Source organism: Myxocyprinus asiaticus, chromosome 43 (assembly GCF_019703515.2).
Source record: "Myxocyprinus asiaticus isolate MX2 ecotype Aquarium Trade chromosome 43, UBuf_Myxa_2, whole genome shotgun sequence".
Taxonomy (NCBI): Eukaryota; Metazoa; Chordata; class Actinopteri; order Cypriniformes; family Catostomidae; genus Myxocyprinus; species Myxocyprinus asiaticus.
In genome coordinates, this window is record NC_059386.1 from 36,216,771 (window position 1) to 36,244,317 (window position 27,547).

The window sequence follows — 27,547 nt, forward strand, 5'->3', positions numbered from 1 at the left end:
TAATTTTTTTTAAATCATTCTTTGCTGTACTTGAACTCGCAACCTTTAAAGCTGTAGTCCGACACTCTAACCACTGTGCCACTCAGTTGACACATCTCAATCATGGCAAAGAGACATACTGAGTTTAGAGTCAGCACACAAGCGTGGATTATCTTTTGAACTATAGGTGGTGTTGTCTCAAAATTGCTTGGGTACCCTCAGGACATGATGGAGATGATGCATTCCAATTTTCTGTTAATTCTGACAATGCTTTTAAAAGATATATAACTTTTTAATAACATTAAATATGGCGCAAAGACAGTATGGCTGACAAAAGTTACGGGCAAAAGCAGATATTTTTCACGTCTTTTGACCCATAGGTGGCGCTGTCTCCAAACTTTGCATGTACCTTCAGATCATGGTCCCAATGAAGCACACCAAGTTTTGTTGCGTTAGGACAAAGCATTACTGAGATACAGCCTTAAATCCATTTTCACATTGACCTCGTTAATTTTACGATGCCGTAACTTTTAAACAAAGGCGAAAATCAAAATTCTGTGTTCTTATTTCTGTGCGGTTCGGTCTGGAGAATATTTCAAGACATTGTTTGGACAAATCGGACAAAACGATTTGAAGGACGTGAAACTTTGGTGCTTGGCCCCTAAAGATGCAAGCAGGGTTGGGTGTAATCTGTCTAAAAGTAATTAGTTACTGTAATCTAATTACATTTAAAAGACAAAAGAAATGTAACACATTGCAAATTAAATTCTTGTAATCCGATTACAGTTACTGACTATTAAGCATTCAAGCAAATATTTAGAAATTGAAATAAGTAATGAAATGTAGCATAAAACTACACGTTTCTGGTCTTCACTGTATGATTATAATACATTAGTACTTTTTAAAGCTAAAATTATCCAGCGAAGAGCCATGAGTGGTTTTCTCGTTTTCTTGTTATTGTTATTTAATTAATATTAACAACATATTAGACAGTGGCAGGTCTATTAGGCTACATCTACACTTCATGTCTGAAATTTTGATACAAATACACTTTTTATTTTTATTTTTTTTTTGTCCTGCTGTTTACATTCGCTTTAGATGTACGTATATGACTGTGTTTGCAATAATACCTCACCAAGACGAGTATTTTTGCAGTAAATTTGACTTCAATTTGACTTCATTGAATATATCTGCATTACCGCAACTTTGCGAGCACTCGATACTGGTATTTAAAGAATCAGCTTTATTCAAATGAAGATGCCGATTAATCGTAAAAATTGATTTTCAGTTTTTTTTAACCAACCTCACTTCTTAGACAACATCTGCAGTTTGCGCACCATCTGGAGAACCTCTCGATCACATTGTTCTTTCACCCCGTGAAAATCCTCGTGAGTTTTTTTGTGTTTGCAGCTGAATGCCGTAGATTCCCATCATGCCATGCTGGACTGAGAGCAGGTTTCTGGCTCCGTTCTAAAGCTCTGACTGACTATCAGCTGTGGAGATCTAACAGCTGTTCCAGCTACCATTCAGTCATGTGAGAATTCGCCAACACAGATTGAGAAAATAATGCTATTATATTGTTTCTTTTTTGTGAAGAGTTAACACTGTGGAGAGTTCTGCAAAGCTTTAATGGGCAGTTTTAATATGTGTGTATGAATTTGTGGCAGCATTGTTTATAAGCAGTCATAAAATTTATATTTCTGTCGAGAGGTGTTCATGAAATCCAGTCTCTCTTTTTGTCCTTTCAGTGGCAGCTCCCCAGAGACCATTATAGCAGACATTCTGAAGATTTTTGTTTAGAAATGTTTCTACTTGTACATTTGTTTTAGATATATTCATATTTCTTACCATGCTGCAAAACAGATATTTTATCATGCATGTATTTTTAAAAGTAGACACATTTCTTGCAGCCGTAGTCTTGGAGAAGGATTGAGAAAAATGCCATGTGCTCGGGATCTTTCCTAAATTGCTGAATCTTATCTGAGTTAATTAACCTCTGGGGTTTTGGCCAAAACCTCTCTTGATTTGCTAGAAGTGTTAGGCTGCTGAAACGACTCGCTAATTTTTTTGCATACTGCAGTTGTCAACAAAATATTTCTAAAGGTGTTTCTTAAACTATGGGCACTTTTGGCCCTGTGGACTTGTTCACTAGAAAATAAACTTCCTTCGGATGCACTTCTCAAACTCTTACTAATTTGTTTGATTTTGTCCGCTATGATGTCTATTACAATTCTGTAATTTATTGTTTATTTTTTCCTAAATTAACACATTTCTATCCACTTCAAATGTCCATTTTTATCATTTTATCCTAAATAAACACAATTAAATAGTTGTATAATATATTAAGTAATACTAAATAATAATATTAAATAATATACACACATCAAAATTGTTATTTATTTTTTAATAATAACATTTTTAAAATTCGAGTTGACAAAATTACAGCTTGATTTAAAATACATACAAAAAAATAATATTCTGTGATATATTACCTTGATTTTTTTCCCCTGTATATTATTAACACATTGTGTCATATTTCAGATATACTAACTTTTGGTAAAACTTTAGTAGTGCACAGTTGTTGGTTGTGGTGGAAATGACACCACAGCTGAAGGATGGTCTTAATTTGTTGTATGATAAATATTATATTGATATATGTGATTTGATATTATATATATTGTGTGAAAAATCGATTTCATTTTGTGCATTTCACTCTGTTTATTTAGGCCTTGTCCACACTGATCCGTTTATCAGTTTCATAACATCATCGTAGAGCGTTTTCAAAAGTCTCCATTTTCAGTGTCGTTCCAGTTTGGATGAGAGCCATAAACGTAGCGAAATTAATGCGTTTTTAAACTAAAATATGTTAGTGTGGGCGTGGCATTATATTATCATCTGGAAAAAACAAAACATTAAATACATTTTCTGTGTTCAATACAAGTTAAGCTCAGTCGACAGTATTTGTGGCTCAGTGTTAATTACCACAAAAAATTATTTTGACTCATCCCTCCTTTTCTTGAAAAAAAGCAAAAATCGAGGTTCCAGTGAGATACTTACAATGGAAGTGAATGGGGCCAATTTATGGAGGGTTTAAATGAAGAAATATGAAGCTTATAATTTTATAAAAGCACATTAATTCTTTGTTAGAACTCGTGTATTATTTGAGCTGTAAATTTGTTTAACTCTATAAAGCCGTGTGTATCAAATATGAAACACAATGTTTGATGGCTCCTGTTTCACATGTTTATGGCACCATCTAGTGGTTATTTTTTGAAAAAAGTGGTTTCAATGTTTATGTCGATCTATTTAAAATGCTGGACTTGCACGAAGTGACTCTTATGTTGGGATAAATGACAGCTTATTTTAATAAAGTAAAAGTGACTAATGATTATAATGTTACTGATATTTTAAAATGAGTATTTGCTGAATATAAGCAACTTGTGCTTGGTTAAAATTTTGTATATTATTTTATTGAAAACCCCCCTTTGAAATTCATGTATCAAATATGATACAACAGTCTTTTGAGGAATATCTCTCAATCACTATTACATTACATTCATGGCCACCACAAAAACATCACAGAGCTTTGAAAATTCTGACATATATATTTTATAAGATATATTTAAAGTGTGAACTCATATTTCTGTGTATTTTCCTATATGCAGTCTGCTCTGTCATTATAAACATCTTATTATTACAAGCTATTATGATGTCATCTTAACATAAATTCCTGAGACCCAGTTAAAAAAAAGTTTTACATTTTACATTTTTAAATATTAATATAATGTTTGTTGCATAAAATACATAGTGTATGATAAAAATTATTTATTGAAAAAATTATATTTTGTTAGGTGTTCAAGCCCAAAGGGCTGAAAACCTATTGTATTTGTCAGGATTTTTATTATTATTATTATTTTTCTGCCCTAAAACTGATTGTTCATACCAAACCGTATGGTCTACAAACTTGAAACTTTGGGGAATGGTAATACCCCGGTGGACTACCCATATCCATGGAATCGACCTGATCGGCCAATAGGTGGTGCTATAGTGAACGAAAAAAAAAATCACACATTTTAGTTCATCATTTTTGAACCGTAAGGGCTAGAAACAAAAAAATTTTTAGCCTGTGATTCCTTGGATTATGACGAATCTTAAAATTCAGACAAAATCTTTGCTCCGCCCTTTCGTTTTCCCACTATTTTGGATTATTTTTATAGTATTTTTTAATGAACTAGTCCTAGGCTGTTCAAATGATCGGAACCAAACTAGTGCAGAAAGATTCCCTGGAGTCCCATCATTAATAATTACAAAAAAAAAAAATGTAACTTTCGATTCATCGTAGCAAAGGTACGTCAAAACGTACGTTGTGTGTGAGACCACTTTTACGAAAACGGTTATAACTCTTGAACGGAATGAGATATTATCACCAAATTTGGTACACTTATGTAAAGTTGCTTTGGATAAAAGCATCTGCCATATGAAGAAATGTAAATGTATGGGATCATTCTGAGGACACATGAAAAAAATTGCTTGCCTCTGCCTCTTGGTGGCGCTATAATAATTAAAAACCTAAAAATTGTTCTAAGGAACCATTGGTCCGATCGACCTGTAATATTGCATTCAGTGTCTTTGTCCAAGGTGCAATCAAGTTCCATCAGGATAGTTGCATATCTCAAAAAACATAGCCGCCATCGATCAATCATTTTCAGCAGCTTTTAGACAAGGTTAACAAAGGCCGATCGGAATGAAACACGGTGGGCATATTTGACTCTTGGCCCTAGATGTCTGTGCAAAATTGGACACACGTTAGACATATCATATGATAGATCTCCTCTTTCTGTACAACATTGCCTCATGGACCATTGGTGTTAATGAAATCATTTGTTAAATATGTGATATTATTTAAAAAACCTACTTTTGAGGGCCTGGGTAGCTCAGCGAGTATTGACGCTGACTACCACCCCTGGAGTCATGAGTTTGAATCCAGGGTGTGCTGAGTGACTCCAGCCAGGTCTCCTAAGCAACCAAATTGGCCCGGTTGCTAGGGAGGGTAGAGTCACATTGGGTAATATCGTCGTGGTCACGATTAGGGGTTCTCACTCTCAATGGGGCGCATGGTAATTTGTGCGTGGATCGCAGAGAGTAGCATGAGCCTCCCGTGCTGTGAATCTCCGCGGTGTCATGCACAGCAAGCCACGTGATAAGATGCACCGATTGACGGTCTCAGAAGCGGAGGCAACTGAGACTTGTCCTCCTCCACCCGGATTGAGGTAACCGCTCCACCACGAGGACCTACTAAGTAGTGGGAATTGGGCATTCCAACATTGGAAGAAAAGGGGATAAAATAAATAAGAAAAACTACTTTTGCGAACTAGTCCTAGGTTTTTTACGTGAGATCAACAAATCCTGCACAGGATGAATCTTTGGACAGCCTAGATCAATAATTATAAAAAAAAGTTTTTATTTGAAGAACTTGCATTTTTGAGCATAACTTTTAAACTGTAAGGCCTAGAAACAAAATTCTTTTTTCCTGTGATCCTGTGAATGTTTGCTCCGCTCTTTCATTTTGATTGTTTAAAAAAAAAAAAAAAAAAAAACTAGTCCTAGGCTGTTCGCCCGATCAGAACAAAAACACTGCAATAGTGGGTGTGGCCACTTTTACTAAAATGGTTATAATTCTTGAAAGGAATGAGATATTATCACCAAATTTGGTACACATAATTATGCGGTCCTTCTGAGGACAACAAATGCACATCTCTACCTCTTGGTGCCGCTATAATAATTAAAAATCTAAAAATGGCTCTAACTATGGATTCATTGTTCCGACGACTTGAAATTTTGCATGCAGTGTCTTTGTTAATGGTTCCATTAAGGTCTATGAGAAGAGTCGCATATCTTGATAAACATGGCCGCCATCGACCAATCAACTTTCATCAGCTATTTGAACTAGTCTTGGGCCGTTTGCCCAATCAGAACCAAACCAGTGCAGAAAGGTTCTCTGGAGTCCCATTATCAATAACTGTATATATTTTTTTTAAATTTCAATTCATTGTCGCAAAGGTACGCCAAAACGTAAGTAGTGGGCATGGCCACTTTTACTAAAAATTGTATAACCCTTGAACAGAATGAGATATTATCACCATATTTTAGCCACTTATGTAGGAGGTCAATCTGAGGACACATGAAAAAAATTATGCACCTCTGCCTCTTGGTGGCACTATAACTGGAATGTAAAAAATGCCACATCTCTGTGCTACCTAACCTGATGGTTCTGAAAAGTTAGGCACTTTATTGTTGTTTTAAGTGCATATGGACTGTTTAATTAATACTTAATATCGGGCGCAAATGTACTTAAATTCCCTAAAAGCTTGAACCCTGTTAATTGCTGCTTGCAGCTGTATTTAATATTGTTTTTGATGTGCTGAATTGAACTGATACATTTCAATCCATATTTATAGACCAAGGAGAGGAAGTTGTCATGGCCATACTCTCAAACATTTGGTATCTCTGAAAAGCCCAGGGAGTCCTCTGATAATACCCCAAGATTTACTACTGTAGCATGTATGGGCTAAGAAATACTTAAATTAAAATGTCCTACACACAAATGAATTGCTGGGCCTCAGGAGGATAATGGCCTTTAAAGCCTAATGTATTTTTACGGTTGTCACAGTAACAAAGTTGTAAAAATGGCTATAACTTTACACAGAAAAGGTTAGTAAGGGATTTTATCACACTAAAATCATGTTCGCACACATTGTTTACGTCTTGTGGCTATGCTTTTGAAACACTGAGTATTTTAACATTTACGGATTGGCCCCATTCACATCCATTGTAAATATTTTTCATGGTAATCATTAATGCAACAAATGCTGTCGATTGAGCTTAACTTGTATTGAACCTGGAATGTTACTTCAATGTTTAGATTAGATAATTAACTTTTGAAAAATGCCATAATCATCCGATTTTTATAATCTAATTTTCATAGGTTAGTATCGAAAGTCTGGGTCTGGGACAAGAGTAAAGCAATAAAATCTAGACGTGTAAGGCATTTGAAAATTGCCAAAAATAATTGAAACAGACTTGTCTGAAAAAAATCATCTTTTGGGACATAAAAGTGTTTATAGTTGAAGAAACTATGCGACAGTATTTTATAGATTTGCGCAAAGCAAGAAATGACCTAAAATGGGTCTTTTTCAGAGCTAAACTCGATCTGTAAGCCACAAACCCGCTTCTTCACAGATAAAACAGTGTTCGGTTGAAATCCATATGACCTGTGAGCAAGACAGGGCATTGAATTAGATATGCATCGAGTTCACATACAGTCCAGTGAATCTTAAACTCTGTTTCTTCTTACAGAGGAAGTCTTCCATGTCTCCGTCTCAAACCTTCACACCGTACAGTGCACTTGAATGTATGGCTCGGCTTGACCACATGTTGTTTTGTCGACCGAAGCAGACCGTATTGACTATTAAGATGGTTTTAAATTAAGTGTTTGAGTTGATCTTGTCCAAGCCTTTTAAAAGCTCTTGCGTTCTGTGATCAGAGGATGAGCCCATACAGCTGTTGGCCCACCCAGATTCATTTGTTGCTTTCACCTTCGAAGCTGTCTTGGCCCCTGAAATAAAACACATTCAGCTCTTCATTATCACTGAGGTGTTAACACACACATACACTCACACAGGGGCCTCACGCCGCTTTGATCAACTTTGATCTTGTGTCTCCAAACACATCCCGTAGCAAGATACAATCTGATTGGGTGGGTGTTGTGAGATGAAGAGACCCTTGGCAGGACCGAACCACTGGGTTTCTGTGCAAACAGCACTTTTAGGGGCCGTTCACACTGGACGCAGTGTTGTGTATGTGCTATTTTTTTTAATGGTTGGTACATGTAAACATGCACTGGACAGATTCTTTAGCCATTGTAACATGTCTAGCTTTTTTACAGCATCTTATGCTATGAGCATTGCGTTTTTAAGACGTCATGTCAAGTTCAACAAGACCATATATATTATTATTTATTTTTTATTTTATTTTTTTTAACCCTAACCTAACCCTCACCAGGTGAACTATTCCTTTAAGGAAGCCCTGTATAAATAGGATGATTAAGGAAAATGTCCATCTGACATCAATCAAACATGTTTTTCAGTGATATATGGATGGAAAGCGCCATCCTATAATAGCGTAGCCAACATATATTTATCAAATAAAGATATGTTTATGTCTTGTGAAATTCTGAACCATGAGGTTTTCAACATGCAATAGTTCTGACAGAAGATTACTGTGAAATCCCTTCCTGTCATCAATCTGTTGTCTCGTACATGAGCTGTGTTTTATCATGTGATGATTTTTCCATCCTCCGATAGACGGACCGTTGTCTGACATTGGTTTGCGCAGACATCACCGTGTTTCTCCCCGTTTTCTAAACACACCGAGTGTGTTGCTGTGGTGGAATCCAGTGGTGAACACTGTTGAGGCTATCTGTGTGTTTATGCTCTTCTCGGGAGACCTTTGACCTCTGGGGTCATGGCTGGGTGAAGCAGGAAGGGCCTCTTGGATGTTTTCAGTACCAGGCGGGCACCTCTGTCTGCTCGCTGTGGATCGTGTTAAAAAGGTTGACGTGCTGTAACCTCACCTCATCATTTCTCATCCTCTCCTCTTGCTGTTTCTGAGATAAAGGTGCAGAAATGAGGAGCCAAGTGAGATGGACAGTTTTGTTGACAGAAGTTCAACTCTGAAACTTCCTGATCGCTTCAATGAAGAAAGAAGGCAGTTTTTGAAGCTTTCGTCGCATTATCTTCGCATGACCTCAAGGTTCTTCAGATTCTTAGTGTTGCCCAGCCAGACTTTTGACTATCGGTTTAAAGTCTGGTTCACATTGCAGGTTATTCTGGCCAACAGTGCTGGGTATATTACTTTGGAATTGTAATCTGGTACTGATTACAAATTACAGGACTAAAATTGAAGTCAGTAATGTAATCTCTTGGATTACATTTTAAATGAAATATAATCTGATTGCTTTTTGGATTACTTGTGGATTACTTCTGACCTAATTTACATGCATTTGAGTTAGGGATGGGCACGAGTACTCGGACGTGGCAGCAATGATTGATCATGAAAACAATGATCGATGGTGCATCGTGCATGATGTGACTTTTCACCAGTGACAATTACCTGAAAACTAAAAACAAACATGTCAAAGAGGGAGTTTATTTTTAATTTTAGATCGATTACGTTGTGATTTTGGGGGGGTACACTGATGATCAGAGACGTCTCAAAGCAACAAAACTGATATACGACGCTGCGATGCCATCATTACGATCATCAAAAGAGAGCGTAATTAACCGTGTTTTGAACACCTGTCCCAGCAAAACGTTTGCTAAACACATTTTATTATCATTTAATGTAAGAACTTTGACTCACTAATGGATATTATTCAATAAAAGTGAAAAGTTTGACATTGACTGTACACCTGCATCTCGTCGAAATGGGAGTTGAAGATTTTCTCACCAGTTTACAAGTTAGAAGTCCGACATAAAGTGTCATTCCGTTGCACTTTCCCCAGCTGAAAGGTGGAAATTCCGACTCTCCGAGTTGAATGGAACGCTTCATGAATCATCACAGCAACAACAATATGGAGCATCACAGCTTTCCCCACAAGAGCGAACACTTGCGGAGTCACGCAAACGCACGTGCACACACACACATCAGGTGTGTGTGGCAGTGGACTCAACGCACTGAAGCAGCGCATATACAGCAGGTGAGTGTTTCAAACAGCTAGACCGAGCGCAGCTAAATGGAACAGAATGCAGCATCTTCAAACTGAACTTCAATATAACACACATATTAAAAACGCGATGGTTATGGCGTCTCCTGTTAAGCCAACCACGATTTGAAAACAGATGGCGCAGACAGTCACTAAAAAAACTGGTGCACGCTTACTAAGATTAGTATGGTAACCTGAAGGAAGAACAGACACACGTGCATTGTGCACATTTTTCATTGAGTTGGGCAACGAATCTTCACATAATGACAAAATATGATGCATTATATTTTGATTACGCAGTCATTTGTACATTTTGTAACAGATTATTTATAACAGCCTATAAAAATGAATAGACGATGCACTGGAACAACAAGACGCAATGCAGCAGCCAAAGACATTTGTCAGACATGTTATTATATATACAGTAATGTACATGTCATTGCCCCTTGAGTACTCGACTGCAGTGACAAGCGCAATGGCGCGTTAACGCGAGAAGATGGAAGCATGCAACAGAGGAACGAATGTCACGCGAGAGTTAGGTTATTTCAAACATCAACCGGAAGCAACGATTTAAAGTTAAAAAAAACATTTTAATTATCGATTTATTTTTTACACAAACCTATTGATTTGCTTCTGAAGACATTAATTGATCGATAGGAGTCGTGTGGATTACTTTTATGCTGCCTAAATATGCCGTTTGGACCATCAAACAGCAGACTGATGGCACCTGTTTACTTGCATTATGTGGACAAAAAGAGCTGAAATGTGCTTATAAAAATCTTCAGTTTTGCTGAAGAAGGAAAGTCATACACATCTGGGATAGCTTAAAGGTTTTGGAGTGAACTAACCCTTTAAAGACATTAAAGAAAACTTAACTGATCCATATATGAGAATTGATAGGTTTTTTTTGTGTGTTTTACTCGCTAGTTGTCTTTCTCCATTCAAAAACACTCACGGTAGGCTGATTTAGAATGAAAAATGTAAAATATTTAAGAAGAAGAAAAATAATTAGGCTCAATAAATTATGAACAATTTTCTGCCTTTGCCTGATTAATATGTAATCCATACAAAGTAACTGTAATCTTATTACAAGTATTTTAAAATGTAATTTAATCTAATTACAAGTACTTAATTTTTGTATTTTATCTGATTACATAATCCACACTACATGTAATCTGTTACTACCAAGCACTGCTAGCCAAGAACCACCCACTAAGACATGAAGTCTAACTGACGGAAGGGACCAATCACAGTTCGTTTTGCTCTCATGTTCCATTTAAAGGCAGGATGATGTGAAATCATTACCATAATAATAGTTCAACGTGGAAAAACCCCCAAAAATAACTCCATGTCAGTCCGTGACAAAACTGTAAAAATTTAGGAAAAGTGAAAAGACTTCATAATTATCTATTATTTCAGATGCATAACTTGTTCCAGTACGTTCCAGGTGTGGTTTTATCTAAAATTGTTGATATCACAATAATAAATCGGCATGGAAAATAATGTATTCAAGTAATTGCACAGCAGTCTGTGACCGGCTCTACAGAAAACACCCAAGAAATTTGCAAAACGTTTGTAGAGTTTTTAATCAGAATTTCTTAACTTAGAAAATAAAGCAGAATATACAGTTCTGCTCATGGGTCTAGAGTTTATCTCCTGGGCAATCCAATGGAAATGTCAACTAGAGGTGGACCGATAATACAGATAATTAAGGTGGTGCAAAATGGCAGATAACCGAGTAATCGGCTGATAATTTTTTACGTTTTCTTAATCTTTTCTTACTATGACGGCAAAGACATTGAGGCTACAATAGTCCAAAATGAAGAAAATCTAAAAAGCAGTTTATTGTGCAACCAAAATTCCAGTACTAACCAGAAAAAAAAATAAGATTTGGTGCATAATGTGGGGCTTTTAAACATAAAAAAAGCCTGAAATACACCACAGCATTTTATTTTAAAAATTATTGACACTTGGCTCTGTTACGATGCTCCATATGCAAGTACATAACAAATTAAGCTTTTTATAGCCTATATATTCATCAAATGAAGAGTTTTGTGTGTGTGTGTATGTGTGTGTGTGTATATATATATATATAATTTCACCAGATGATTTTTTTTTTTTTTTTTTTTTGAGGAATAAAAAATAAACTACCGGAAACTATCGGCATAGATTTTTGCAGATAAACGATAGTTCCAAAAAGCAACTATCAGCACCGATTAATCGGTAAAACCGATATGTCAGTCTAACTCTGCTTTTACACTGTCAATTAGGTCTATATTTTACTAGATTTACTGTATATTGATATTTTACTGTATTATAGTGCTGAAATAATTTTTTTTGAGGAAATTGCCCCATATCTAAAGCCTAACCTAACCCTTACAACCAACCATTTATGGTCGCAAAAGAGGTATCTATGGACTCTGTTTTCACTTTGTTAACAATAATCATTTGATTATTGCATTTGGTATTGCATTTCAGTTTAGAGATAAACAGTATTCATATACGTAAGTTGATACTTTCTGTACAAAGCTAACTTACAGTATGTTGATGTACTTTAAATGGCAATAATAATGTGTTGTAGACGCTTCATATTGAATCATATGGATATCAATGAATCAAACATCCGTTCGTTCTGACTCAAATAGATCGCTGACTATTGATTTGATATGACGTGTTTCAAGCTTACTGCATTTGTATCATTCACCTCTGACTGTAGCGCTGAACGCAGACAATACTCTTAACCCTTTAAGCTTTTAAGGTGTTTTTAAAGATTTCCTGATTCAGTGGCATACCCAAAATTAAAGGCTTATTACTCGACAAAAAACAACAACAACAACAACAAAAAACAAGGAGGGTAAAGTGTTTGGGATCATTGTAAAGAAAACTTTTTTTGATGATATAGATTATGATACATTCTGAGACTCTCAGCCTAATAGACATGTGTACTTTTTGTCTTTTTTTTTCCCTGATTTTACATTATATATATATCTCTGGGTGAAAATAAGGTGGCTCCAAAAACTGCTTTTGTTTTGTTCCCAATCCTGTCAACTATATGTGAATATTAATTTTTTGTTGATACGACAAAGCATTCAAAAGTGTTTTTGTAATGCTATAAATTTATCATAGTGTCCAAAAACATCTCCAAACAAATAAAACATAATAATGGTACATATGAACAAATTACACATGCAAACACAACAATAACTAAAGGTTTGTATAGCATGCAGACATGATTTTAGTAATGAGATTTCACAGAATGAGTTTCATTCTGTGCCATTTGAGTCATCACTGAGTCTATTTCATGTATTTGGCGCCATCTCCTGGTGGACATATGTAATATTGTGCTTCATGTGGATTATCTAATGATCTATGCATCTGATTATCTTGTGTGTGGGCTCGTTTGGAAGATAATCACCTCCTCTATGTAATGATATGTGATATATTATGTTCTGTTTATTTTTATTTTAAGTTATAAGCAAAAACGCAGCATATAAACAACACCAACATAATTGTCAAAGACATATATTTAGCTATTACTTGCTATATTTTTGTCTGTGATTAAACAAATAGGCTGGTTGTATTCTACTCTTTGCAAGCTTTCCAACAACATATGGCACATGGCTATATGATGAGATTGATGTTTTTACTGATTGAAATAATATGGACAGTGCACAATTTTATTTTTATTTTTTATAAATTATCGAAATGGGCCACTTCTGATTTGTCTGAAAATTTCAAAGCACTTGTTCAGTTTTGGTCATAATATCTACATGCATTGGAAAGTAGAGCTTCTAAGCTTTCAAACGATACCTATTTTGTGTTGGTCAAGACTGTAGTTATTAGTATTTTGACTTTTGTTTTGCGGGCCTGCCGGCAGGAGCTTAAAAGGGTTAAAAAGCAGCCTTTTTCGGTTTAGTAACTGCACAAGAAAGTATTGCGATTTCAATCTTATTTCAATCCATCGTGTAGCCTTCATGAATGCCATACCAATGTCTCAGATGTCAAAGTTTGCAGGTTTCAAAGAGTTTTAAATGGCTTTCCCTCATCATGTAAATGCTGCTTTCAAAACTGTCATGTCTGTAATGTATGTTTTACCTAATTAATAATTACATGGGCCAACCCTTCTATATTCTGTGGCTATTATTATCTAGAGTTTTTACAAAGTGCACAGTCTCCCAGGTCATTTCACGATCTAAACTGGAAAACAGACTTGTAGAGACTGAAAATAATCTGATGTCTGGACTCTATCTGCTGGGGTTTATGATTATACATACAAATGGTTTAATATACTGGAAAATAAGAAGTTAAAATTTCATGTTTACAATGCAAATGTAATGTCTGTATCACTGGAATTGAATTGAACTTGTAAACATGACTTTGCTTCCTGGTTGGACTGGTGCACACCTTGAGAGCTTGGGCGGCGGATGACAATCAGATTGGAACTAGCGTTTTTCATTTTTGTGTGCAGTATGCATCAGACATGGAGTGAACAGACCGTGTGCATGCCTTCTGAGGCTTGGACGAAGTTCTGCTCATTAACTGAGACTAAAACACAGTTGAACAACTGCATTAAGAGCTTGTCTGTTCTTTTTAAAGATGGCTGTGGTCACATTCAAACTTCTCGTGTACCTTGTAACAAGGTTTGTAATTTCTGGGCAATGGAGGAGTCAGGAGGCAGCGAATTGTCAGTGTGAGTGTTTTATTACTCCTTCAGCATTACACAAACAAAAAAGGGCTCTTAGTGACCAAACACACACATGAACAAGTCTTTGAGGGGTCACTCTGTAATATGACGGGCACATGCAGCCAACACTCTTTGCTGTTTCTCTCCGCCCCTCTGATGCGTTCGTGCCCTTTTCAGGTCTCCCTCTGCCATCACTATAACAAGAAACAGGTGTAAGAGATAATGACAGCCCAGGTAACGAGCCTCACCGCTCTCTCTTTCCCGGAGGCTCCATCTGTCAGCTTGTCTACACCTTCATTCTAACGTCTTCTGACCCTGCAGCCCTGCAAACATTGACTTTCCTCTGTGTTGTTTTGTATTGGACACAGTCAGATGGCCAGCGTCACGAGAATCTGTTTGCTATCTGGGAATCACATTACAGCTCTCTTCTCTTTATTTGCCAGCACTGAAGATATGCATGTGGCTCTGTGTTGTGTTATTTGTATCTCTCAACAGCTGTAATGTGTTCTGCACATGTAGGGAAGAGAATGGGAATTTCATGGGTCCTTCAGATACGCCTGTCAGGCTGATCTACTGTTCTTCTGCGTTTCTCTGTTTTTATGACGGTTTGGGTGATGTGGAATACCAGCCGTCCTCATTGGCTGACTCACCCGGCGGGTTTGTTATGGACACCAACAGTTCTCGTGGGGATACGCGTGGGTCTGTAAGGTGTTTTGGTGCTTCAGCTCTGGGTCATACAGGTGCTGAATGGAGCTGACTACGCTGTGAAAATATTACAACCACTCTTTATAAAATGGATCGCTCTGTTTCTAAAGTATGATTGGATGAGCTACATGTGAAGCTGCTATATAAAATTGTTGATATACGCACTCTTGGGACCAGTAGTTATACAAAATGGGTTATTTATTGGCTGATAACTATATCTAGATGGCAGGGAGGCCGATATAAATGCAAATGTAAAGATTACAAGAATTTAATGATAGAAAATAAGATATACATGACATTTCTGAATTAAAAATTAATGCTTATTTACTAAAAAATCATTAATAAATAATTGAAAATTGCTCTATACGTACATAGACAAGGATGTTGGTATATTTCGGATTTTGTTATTCTGTTAATTAGACAATTGCGATTTGATGGCCAAATATTGTCAAATTCATTGGCCTTGTCAATATGTTGGTCTGTCACTATCACAAGTCTGTATCTACAATATCATTGCCAGACTCTCATTACCGCAATGTGTCCGGACGTTTTACTTTTACAATACCCATTGTTTTCACTGATTATATATACATATATACACTGGCGGCCAAAATGTGGAATAATGTACAGATTTTGCTCTTATGGAAAGAAATTGGTACTTTTATTCACCAAAGTGGCATTCAGCTGATCACAATGTATAGTCAGGACATTAATAACGTGAAAAATGACTATTACAATTTGAAAGAAATGTTCAGAACTTCTTAAACTACTTCAAAGAGTTCTCATCAAAAAATCCTCCACGTGCAGCAATGACAGCTTTGCAGATCCTTGTTATTCTAGCGGTCAGTTTGTCCAGATACTCAGGTGACATTTCACCCCTCACTTCCTGTAGCACTTGCCATAGATGTGTCTGTCTTGTCAGGCACTTCTCACGCACCTTACAGTCTAGCTGATCCCACAAAAGCTCAATGGGGTTAAGATCCATAACACTCTTTTCCAATTATCTGTTGTCCAATGTCTGTGTTTCTTTGCCCACTTGAAACTTTTCTTTTTGTTTTTCTGTTTCAAAAGTGTCTTTTTCTTTGCAATTCTTCCCATAAGGCCTGCACCCCTGAGTCTTCTCTTTACTGTTGTACATGAAACTGGTGTTTAGCGGGTAGAATTCAATGAAGCTGTCAGCTGAGGACATGTGAGGCGTCTATTTCTCAAACTAGAGACTCTGATGTACTTATCCTCTTGTTTAGTTGTACATCTGGTCTTCCACATCTCTTTCTGTCCTTGTTAGAGCCAGTTGTCCTTTGTCTTTGAAGACTGTAGTGTACACCTTTCAAATCTTCAGTTTTTTGGCAATTTCAAGCATTGTACAGCCTTCATTCCTCAAAACAATGATTGACTGATGAGTTTCTAGAGAAAGCTGTTTCTTTTTTGCCATTTTTGACCTAATATTGACCTTAAGACATGCCAGTCTATTGCATACTGTGACAACTCAAAAACAAACACAAAGACAATGTTAAGCTTCATTTAATGAACCAAATATCTTTCAGCTGTGTTTGATATAATGGCAAGAGATTATCTAGTGCCAAATGATCAATTTAGCATGATTACTCAAGGATAAGGTGTTGGAGTGATGGCTGCTGTCTAGATTTGATCAAAAATGACTTTTTTCAAATAGTGATGGTGCTGTTTACATCAGTAATGTCCTGACTATACTTTGTGATCAGTTGAATGCCACTTTGGTGAATAAAAGTACCAATTTCCATCCGAAACAGCAAAATCTGTACATTATTCCAAACTTTTGGCTGCCAGTATATATGCATATATATAAATAATGTCCTATTTGTTTCTTTTGATTTTGGAGTCAAACAGGATAAGGAAATTTTCTTGACAGGTTCGTTAGAATCACCCAGGTACTCTGCTTTCCTTTAAACATGGTCAAATCTCTGTAATGCACAGCCTGCTGTTGTTTACTGCTTTAATGTGTGTGCTTCTACTTGATATATTTAATAATATAGAATATTATGAAGAGCAGTAGACGGTGTATGTTTAAAGGCCAAAGGATCCCCGAGCATTAAGGCTGGTATCTAAACTGTGCTTGTTGACATTTGCTTGTTTTTCTTTCGTTCTCAGGACTGTTCGGATGTGGGACTTAAACTCTGAAAAGAAGCACAAGTCTGTGTTTAAGCCACGATCGCAGCAGGGTAAGAAAGTGACGCCCACCTGCTGTACGTACAGTCGAGACGGCAAACTCATCGCCGCGGGCTGCCAGGACGGAACCATCCAGATCTGGGACAGGAACTTAAGCGTAAGTTTGTCATTTATACATCTATGTCACATCCTCTAACACAGGGCAACATTTCACAGCACTCTGTTTGTTGGATGGAGTGAACGCCTCCTCAGGCTGTCTGGAGTTGAAGGTTATCTTTATGTCTCATCTTAAGCCAGTGTAAGACACAGGAAGTGCCCAAATCTGAGAGGGGCAATAAAGCGCTGCTGTCCAGTGTCATGCCAAACCTGTCATACAGACGCAGGTGGTCACTGGATGTTTGACCATCCAGGATGAGCAGGGGTCAGAGGTCGTCAGAGCCGTGACACTAAACAGATCTTGAGTTTTGTATAGGTAAAGTGGGATGGTGGAGTTTACAACATCTGAGCTGTAAATAAGCAGTGTGGGTGTCCGGCTGTCTAGTGTCAGTCTGACGTGGATGGATCGGGCAGACTTTAGGGTTCATTTACACTGGACTGGTCTGAGAACAGATTTGTTGCTCTTTGTTTGGTCAGGGCATCGGCGGTGGTGTGTGTGGTCTGTTGGATTGTGCCACTAACAAGCTACTCAGAATTTAAAGTAGTTACACTACAGTCAAGATACACCTTTAAAAAAGTTTGTGCACATGTCGTCTTATCAAACACATTCATTTGCAGTAAATACTAACTCAATAAGAAACCAAACATGTTTTTGCATCTCTCTGCACAATTTTTCCAATTGTTTTTCTATGTAAACATGCTCTAGACAGACATTTTTGACCATTGCGCCTAGGGCTGTCACGATTATAAAATTTGGCTGACGATAAATTGTCAAACAAATAATTACGATTATGATGATTAATTGTCATACTTCTTAAGGTGTGAGTGTGCTTCATACACCTTTCATACACAGTCATTTATTCATGTTTTACTTGGAATCATTTAATAAAATAGGGATGTATAATTACTTTAAGGCTTTAAAAACTTATGAATGACATGAAAAGTTATATTTTAGGTATTTAAAAGATATCTTTCTTTTTGGTTAAATGTGGTCTTGGTCCATTTTACATTTACACTGTTGTTTTTGGAATCCACCCAACCTGAATAGCTATATTATTTTATATTATATTTAGGGCTGACATTCGATTATATATTTGTAATCGCGATTAATCGCATATTTTTTTTTAAGTTAATCACGATTAATCGTATAGATGACACCATACTATATATACTTCTTTTCCTGTCAAAATGCATTTATTTCCATCTTGGGAAAGAAAACAAAACAATATGTAACAATTTAATGCTTTATTAATATTTTCCAAACAAAGCCTTCCACAGTAAGACAGGAATGCACTAAAATAGCACCAATTCAAGTAACATTAAACATTTCCCAAAGTCTAATTGGGAGGTTGACTTATTGAAAGAATTAATCTGCATAGGTTATATATTTCTATGTTCTCTATATATCTTATAGTTTTACATTTTAAAATATTAGTCTCATTATTATTTATGCATTTGCAACTGCTGTGTAAATGCATTTATTCCTGCTCTGTGAAAATACATCTAATTACCACTTTAGATACAGCTTCTGTGCCACCTTTACTGTGTAAAGATGGCTTTAGTCCCCATAGGTTTAGTATTAGTTGCAATGGGCATTAAATCTCTTAAACTCTAATCCTTCACAATATTAATCTGCCGGTAGACTTTGGCTGTCGGCTTTCCTACAGCAATCATGAAGCAGCGTTCATGATTCGCGTCAGGGTGGCAACACAGCATCACTTTGAACTCCACGGGAAAAACTGCGTGATAGTTAAGACTTGGTGTGCTTCTGTGGTGATTAAAATGCGTCACTGTAATGACTCCGGGCAGACACATTACAAAGGTTCCACCCTCCCAACAAGTGTTTATGCTGGTTTATGCTGTAAACGGTAAATGCGTTAATCACGATTAAGAACAATGAACACGTTACATTTTTGACATGAATCGCATGCGTTAATTCCGACAGCACTAATTATATTATATATTATGTTATAGTTGGTAATAGCAAAATATTTCTGTCCTAAATTCTTCACTTTCATGTCTTATTTATTTATTTATTTATTTATTATTATTTTCTCCCCAATTTTGGAACGCCCAATTCCCACTACTTAGTAGGGCCTCGTGGTGGCGCGGTTACTCGCCTCAATCCGGGCGGTGGAGGACAAATCTCAGTTGCCTCCGCTTCTGAGACCGTCAATCCGCGCATCTTATCACGTGACTCGTTGTGCATGACACCGCGGAGACTCACAGCATGTGGAGACTCATGCTACTCTCCACGATCCACACACAACTTACCACACGCCCCATTGAGAGAGAGAACCACTAATCACGACCACGAGGAGGTTACCCCATGTGACTCTACCCTCCCTAGCAACCGGGCCAATTTGGTTGCTTAGGAGACCTGGCTGGAGTCACTCAGCACATTCACGTCTTATTTTAAAGCTCTCCGATTGAACCCACAAGCCCTTATTTCTCATGAAGGAAGACAAAAGGAAAAGATTATATGTGTGTATTTAAAAACCTGTTTATTTATTCTGTAATCTCCACAGAAATAGAGTCCTTCTCTGTGTCACTGCGTGTCATTAACAATGCACGTATGAAACCACAATGACCAAGAACATTATTATTATTTAGAGATGACCACAGTTAGATCAAATAACCACGATTTAGACTGGCCTAGTTGCGGCGCACATCGCTGTTTGTTTTTTTTCAGCCTCACGCATTAACGCGGCATTTTTAAGACACCGTGTTGAGTTAAAAGAACTTTAAGTTTTAAAAACGCATCTCAAGATATCTGGTTTCTGTTCCATTCTTTGAGATTTCATCTAGCTTTTTTTAACATAAGAACGCGTTTGGTCAGAACGCCCCTAATTAATGTAACTGAATTGAAAACACATTGATTAACAGCATTAATTAACTACATATTTCACTGCATAAGCCGAAGATGTGCTAAACTATTTAGTGATGAATCATTTTGTTACATGGTTAATTGAAATGAACCATCCAGAAAAAAATCATGATTTGCTTAAATGAATCGGATATCCCAACTGTACTTGAAAGAGATTAATTTTAGGAGACTTGAATTCTCACCACGTCCTATTTCTCCGTTCACACTGGAGCAGATTGTGGAATGAACTTTGTTCTTGCTTGTGTTTCCTTTCATGTTTACTTTTGGATGGTAAAGTATGGGAAGCTTTTCTGTAGCCAGTAGGACGTTATATAACACGACTCTTCATATGATTGAGAGAGTAATGTCCGGGAGGTTTGATTGTTGCCATTTTGTTTTGTTCCATCAGTAAGCAATTTATTCAATATTAAATGAATTAAAGCGAGCCTTCCTTCTGCCTGAGACAATCTCCAAATTCAGCTGTGTATTTTGGCTGCTGTGAAGAGTTCTCGTTCACATTCATAGTTTGTGTTTTCATGACAGGCTTCTGTGCTGTTGTTTCAGTCGAGAGAGTGTAAATGAGCTGGATGAGACTGATAAGTGTGTCTGGGAGTCAGGGAATCATGTTTCCACTGCAAACTGAACAGAAAAAGATTGTAACACGGTCGCATCTCTGTCCATCTGTGCATGAGAACAGGTGAGAGAATCACACTGGAAATATAAAGTCAAGTTGAGTGCATTGAATTGTGGAATGTAGTTTCTAAAGCATTTTGGCAAATGTTAGTAGATCATACAGATGTGTAATGTATTGTCAAGAACATGTCCAGGTCATATTTCACTCCCCAAAAAATAATTAAACAGAAATTCTATATATTTATAAAGTAAGCCTGTTTTTAGGAACATTTAGACATGAAAATTAAACATTTTACCACTAAATTCTCATTACTGCAATGAGATTTCTGTAATGAATTACTGTAAACAAAATGCTATTTTTAAATTTAATTTTTAAGGATACACCAATATGAACATTTTTGGCCGATGTCGATACCGATTTGAACCCTTTAAGCTCTGGATGTGTTTTTAAAGATTTCCTGTTTCAGTGGTGTAGCCAAAATTAAAGGCTTATAAAAAAAAAGGAGGGTCAGGTGTTTGGTATCTGTGACAAGGTCTCTTGCTTAGTCTTGAAGGAGGAAGTGAGGGCCAGGTAAATGGTCAATGTAAGTCATTATTTACACACTTTTTCTTTCTAACAAACAAAGGATTACTTTTCAGCACACCAACGAACACACACACACTGGACTACTGCGGTCTGGATTGCACTTTTATCCCTCTCCAATCTCACTACTAATGAATGAGTTTAATTCTGTGCCATTTGAGTCATCATTGAGTCTGTATCATGTATTTGGCGCCATCTCCTGGTGGTCATATGTAACATTGTGCTTCATGTGGATTATCTAATGATCTATGCATCTGATTATCTTGTGTGTGGGCTCGTTTGAAAGATAATCACCTCTTCTAAGTAATGATATGTGATATTAGAGTTCCTTTATTTTTTGTGAAGTCATAAGCGAAAACGCAGCATATACGCAACACCAACATAATTGTCAAAGATATATATTTAGCTGTTACTCGTTATGTTTTTGTCTGTGTGTAAAACAAATAGGCTGGTTATATTCTGCTCTTTTGAGAGCTTTTCAACAACATATGACACATGGCTATTTGATTCGTCTGCGAGTTTCAAAGCACTTGTTCAGTTTTGGTCATAATGTCTACATGCATTGGAAAGTAGAGCTTCTAAGCTTTCAAACTATACCCATTTTGTGTTGGTCAAGACTGTAGTTATTCATATTTTGACAATTCTTTTTTTTTTCTTCTCGTGGGCTTAAAGGGTTAACAAAAACTGATAGACCGATATTTTGACACCTTATTTTGTCATCAAATCACTGTTTTACTTAGGAATGCAAAAAAATTAAATATTTAACGCTTTTTTACTATTCTAAAAATGTTTTTCCAATATATATAATTTTCAGTATCTCAGAAGTCAAATTCTGCTGGTTTCAAAGTGTTTTGGATGGTTTTCCTCATCATGTAGCCTATAGGTAAGTGCCGCTTTCACAACTGTTACATCCGTTTTTGGCATATTTTCCGCATTTACATGAGAACAAGAAAGAATTAAAAAAAAATTCTGAGGAGTGCCAACCCTTCTACATATTGTGGCTATTATTATTTTTGGACTGTACATTTAAATTACAGAGTTTTTACAATGTGTGTTACTAATTAATCATCAATAAAACATCGGTTTTTCATATCTGTGTTTTCATGCTTATAAACGATAATTCGTTGGTTTTTAATTTTGTTAATAATTGGTTGATAAATATCAGCTGCTGATACATCGGTGCATCACTAATATTTTTATTGACAACATTAACACTTCCTTCCTGTAATTGCTCCTTTTAAACAAAACTCAATAAAAACAAGATGAGGACCTGTTCAGTCAGCTTGTCGTAAGCCATTATTATCATCTCATTTGAGGGTCTGAGGGGTGTGTGGGTTTAATTGGTAACAAGAATATGAAGTTAACGCAGAACATGTGGCCCGCGCATTACACCTCCCATAAAACTCCTATCAGCCCCTCTGCTAGACAGGCCTCACTGAGTGTGAATGTGTGTGAGAGACATTGTTACAGTAAAGACTGTGAATAGCAGCAGGTCAAAGGTCAGTCTCGGCGTGCAACCATCCACAACAAAACAAGACGGCTGCTAAACGACTATTGCATTACTGTCTCAGTCCTGCAAGCTTGATATCCCTAAACATCGAACATTTCAAGTAACTGTTCACTCAAAAATGAATGGATTCCTGGAATGTCTAGTGCATGTATCCATATGCTCACCTGTGACACCAGTTTACCTCAGCAATAATGTACGAGAGACCGCAGTGTTTCCTGCACAGTTCTGTTTTTGCAGCAGACGTGTTTAATCCTGTTGCATGAATGTGCAAACATGTGTGGGTTTGTCAGTTTGCTGGAAAACAACAGATAACTTGTGATGCCAACAATGACCAAAAGATGGCTGTAGAGCTCCATTTATTGATTCCCTGGTTGTGTGTGTGAGAGTGTGTGTGTGTGTGTGTGTGTGTGTGTGTTCTGCATTGTGAGTGTGTTATCTTCTCATCCCTTCATTTCTGAGTGTGTGTATGTGTTTAGCATTGTGACTGATTTATTGTTTTGTTTTTTGGCAAATGTAAAAAAAAAAAAAAAAAAGCTCTGTGTTATAGTCTTACCAATTCATTTTTGTGTGTGTGTTTGTGTGCGAGTGTGTGCATATGTTTTGTACCAGTGATGTCTGGTGTTTTTTCTGCATTGTGGCTGATTTATTGTTTGTATTTGACAGATTTAAAAAAATTGCTCTGTTTTTTGGTCTTTCCCATTCATTTTCAATTGTCGGTCACTTCTGACCGCAAATATATGACCACTTAGACTTATCGAATCAAGCCCAATTATTATTATTTTTTTGTATTTTTTTTTTTTTGTATATTCAGATGGCAAATGGAGGAAAAGTCACAAAGTCTTGTACTGCTCAGATAAAGGAAAACATTTTTTATTAAATGAGGAAAATTTATTTCGGTCAAAAATGACCGAATACCATAGGAGGGTTAAAAATGTTTTGTATTTTTAATATCTGCAGTATTATTTTTGTAATTTATATTCATCACCAGTATGTTTAAATTATAATTGTATAATTATGTTAATGATGCCTATTTTCCGTCTAGTCTTCGTTATTGTTGACACAATCAAAAAAACCTTTCATCAGTAATTTCGTACTGGCACACAAATGGTTGAACGACAATAGAGTTTTCGAATGTAAACTTTGTTCAGAATCTTATGTTAAAAACTGTGTTTACAGTCTATAAGTTGCTTTTGTTTAAATAGCAGAGGACTTAACACATGTGCCTTACATTCTTTGACAATGTCTATAATTTAATGGAAACATGATGGATATGAAACTCGCCAAAAACTATTGAAACCATTTTTGTTTTGGCCCTAAGTTCCATCATAGATTGACAGTAATGATAAAGTTGTCGAATTACTCAAACAGATTACTAAAAGAACATATTGAAGTCATGACATTAATGCGTATTTATGTTTCAAATACTAAGAAATAATACGTCACATGACACAGTGTGTGAACAGATGACTCCAAGCCAGCAAATGATTGCAAGTAAACGCGCCAGTCGTGGCTGCCAAGTGTCGGCTCGTACCCCCAGCTGCTTCTTCGTGTTTCTCTGCAGCAGCCGGCCAGAAAGATGCGAGAAAAGCCTGTAATTTATTACTGCTTGTTCTGTCAGACTAAATATTTACCCAGCATTCCCCAGCAGCTTACAATAACAGGCCATTCCTCAAGGGTCCATCACAGGATCCGTGACCTATCGCAGGGACACGACCAGCGGTTCTGCCAACTCTGTGGCCTTTGAGGACAAGGAGAAAATATCTCTCACACTCGGCTTTTCATAAACTTTGAGGTCCACAAATAGCCTGTTGTAAAAACCATTACAAACAGCCAGTGTTGGATGTGTACGAAAAGTTGGAAACAAATCCGATGAGTTTAGCCATAAAAATCTAGAATAAAGAAAATCCAAACTGGGTTTCTGGTTGGTCTGGGTGGAGTGGTGGTCTACATACTATGTTACGTTGGAATATACGATTTACACTGTGCCAAATATATACATTTATCACAGGAGATTTGTCATTTTTGTCATGAAAATTCCCACCACAGTGTAATTTCCAAACGTCTCAAATTCTCAATTGTGTTTAATAGAATTCTGTGTTGGAAATGACGATGATGGAACGCTGAAAACCCAACAAGCTGACTTTACTCGATTGAGTAAACTCGTTCCCTCAATTTAATTGAGTTATGGCATCTCTAAAACTTGTGTAATTAAGTTCACTTAAATTGGGGATCATATAGCATGAACTTAACTAGGTAACGTAACTAGATTCAAGTAGACTTAACTCAGATTTTATATTTAAATGTTGTTGTTTCTACTTAATTATTTTTAATAGAATGGACTCAAATTTAGGTCATACAATAACACAGCCTAAATAATGAAGATTATAACTTATTCTAAGTCAGTTATTAAATAAATGTATTTCTCCGCAGAAATACCCCATAGGTTCCCTTTAAATAAGTGAATACAATTCAATCATTCAAGAGCAAGGCATTATGGGTATTCCCCATAACCTCAATTTTGTACTCAAAATTTTGAGTTATTAACACTTAAAATATCAAGTCGATGGATTTAGAAAAACAAGTTCAAGGAACATAGATATTTGATTCATTAGCCCAAAACTTGACATTTCAAGTGATGTTTACTTAAGATGACTTGTTTTTTTCAGTAATGACAACATTAGGGTTTACAGTGAAATTACATTTTTAATGTTTTTGAAATAAAACGTCAGACTCCTTTGTCTTGCTAAAGGCCCCAGCACACTTACTGAGAAATTGTTCTTCGTTCGGTCGTAAAAAGAAGCTTGAAACAGCTGAACAACAACATACTGTTTGCGAACACTTAGACACCTACGCTGCTGGGGGAGGCGTTTAGAGGTACGTTTAAATATGAGGATGCTCAAGACAACATCGACTAATGTGACTTTTAAAATGTGCTATAAATGACTTCATGCCTCATTCTATTAGTATAATTCACATGAGATCAGTAAAAGAAGCTGTTGTAACTACTCGATGATTTTAAGTAATATACATGTGGTAGATATTGTGTTATTTGTCTTGTTTACATTCTGAATTCATGACGCTGATGCGCTAACACGCTATATGTGGCCATAAAATGCGCTGATTACTCTGGTATTGTAATTTACACTGATGAGCCAAAACATTATGACCACCTGCCTAATATGATGTTGGTCCTCCACATAATGCCAAAACAGTGCCGACCCACCGAGGCATGGACTATGCAAGACCCCTGAAGGTGTTCTGTGGTATCTGGCACCAAGACTTCAGCAGCAGATCCTTCAAGTCCTGTATGTTGCGAAGTGGAGCCGCTCATCCCGCTAATGCTCAATCGTATTGAGATCTGGGGAATTTGGAGGCCAGGGCTACACCTTGAACTCTTCATCATGTTCCTCAAACCATTCCCGAACAATGTGTGCAGTGTGGCAGGGTGCATTATCCTGCTGAAAGAGGCCACTGCCATCAGGGAATACCGTTGCCATGAAGGGGTGTACCTGGTCTGCAGCGATTATTTAGGTAGGTGGTACGTGTCAAGTTGACGACCACATGAATGGCCGGACCCAGAGTTTCCCTATGTGCATCCTGGTGCCATCACTTCCCCAGGTAAACAGCGCATATGTACATGGCCCTCCACGTGATGTAAAAGAAAACGGGACTCATCGGACCAGGTGACCTTCTTCCACTGCTCCAGTTCCAACGCTCTCGTGCCCATTGTAGTCGCTTTCGACCGTGGACATGGGTCATCATGGCACTCTAACCAGCAGCTACGCAGCCCCATACACAGCAGGGTGCGATGCACTGTGTGTTGTGACACATTCCTCCCGTAACCATCATTAAATAATCCTGTGACTTGTGCCACAGTAGACCTTCTGTCGGCTCGGACAAGACGGGATAGCCTTCATTGCCCTCGTGCATCAATGAGCCTTGGGCGCCCAACACCCTGTCGCTGGTTTGTGGTTTGTCCCTCCTCAGATGACTGTTGGTAGGTACTCACCACTGCTGACTGGGAGCACCCCACAAGCCTTGTTGTTTCAGAGATGCTCTGACCCAGTCGTCTGGCCATAACAATTTGGCCCTTGTCAATGTCGCTCAAGTCTTTACTCCTGCCCATTTCTCCTGCACTCAACACGTTGACTACAAGAACTGATTGTTCACTTACCATCTAATCTAACCAGAACTTGACATGTGGCCTTGTTAGGAGATGATCAACATTATTCACTTCACCTGTGAGTGCTCATAATGTTTTGTCTCATCAGTATATGATGACACTGATACTACTGCAAATATGTGTGTATAAATGAGTGTTAATGGGCAGGATACAGACAAAAGAATAACATACCTTATTATGAGCAAATGTGTCAATGGCTTTCGCTGCAGATGGCACATGAGTGATTGGGCACTTAAGAGTATTTGAATAGATTTTATTTATTTCGTAGGCTAATTAAAAAAAACAATTTGAACAATTGTACAGATGTTGGTAAATTTGCACCAGTTCGTTAAGATCTTTA

The 27,547-nt window shown here is 37.0% G+C and overlaps 1 protein-coding gene across 2 annotated transcripts in view; it reads left to right on the forward strand.

The window, feature by feature from the left end:
- The window catches only part of LOC127433816 (WD repeat-containing protein 70), an 89,011-nt gene that overhangs the window by 23,542 nt on the left and 37,922 nt on the right, over window positions 1–27,547 (forward strand). For both annotated transcript variants that reach the window (XM_051686055.1, XM_051686056.1), the window contains exon 10: window positions 17,259–17,433. In XM_051686055.1, coding sequence (XP_051542015.1) covers window positions 17,259–17,433 — 175 coding nt within the window. The remainder of the gene's footprint in view (window positions 1–17,258; window positions 17,434–27,547) is intronic.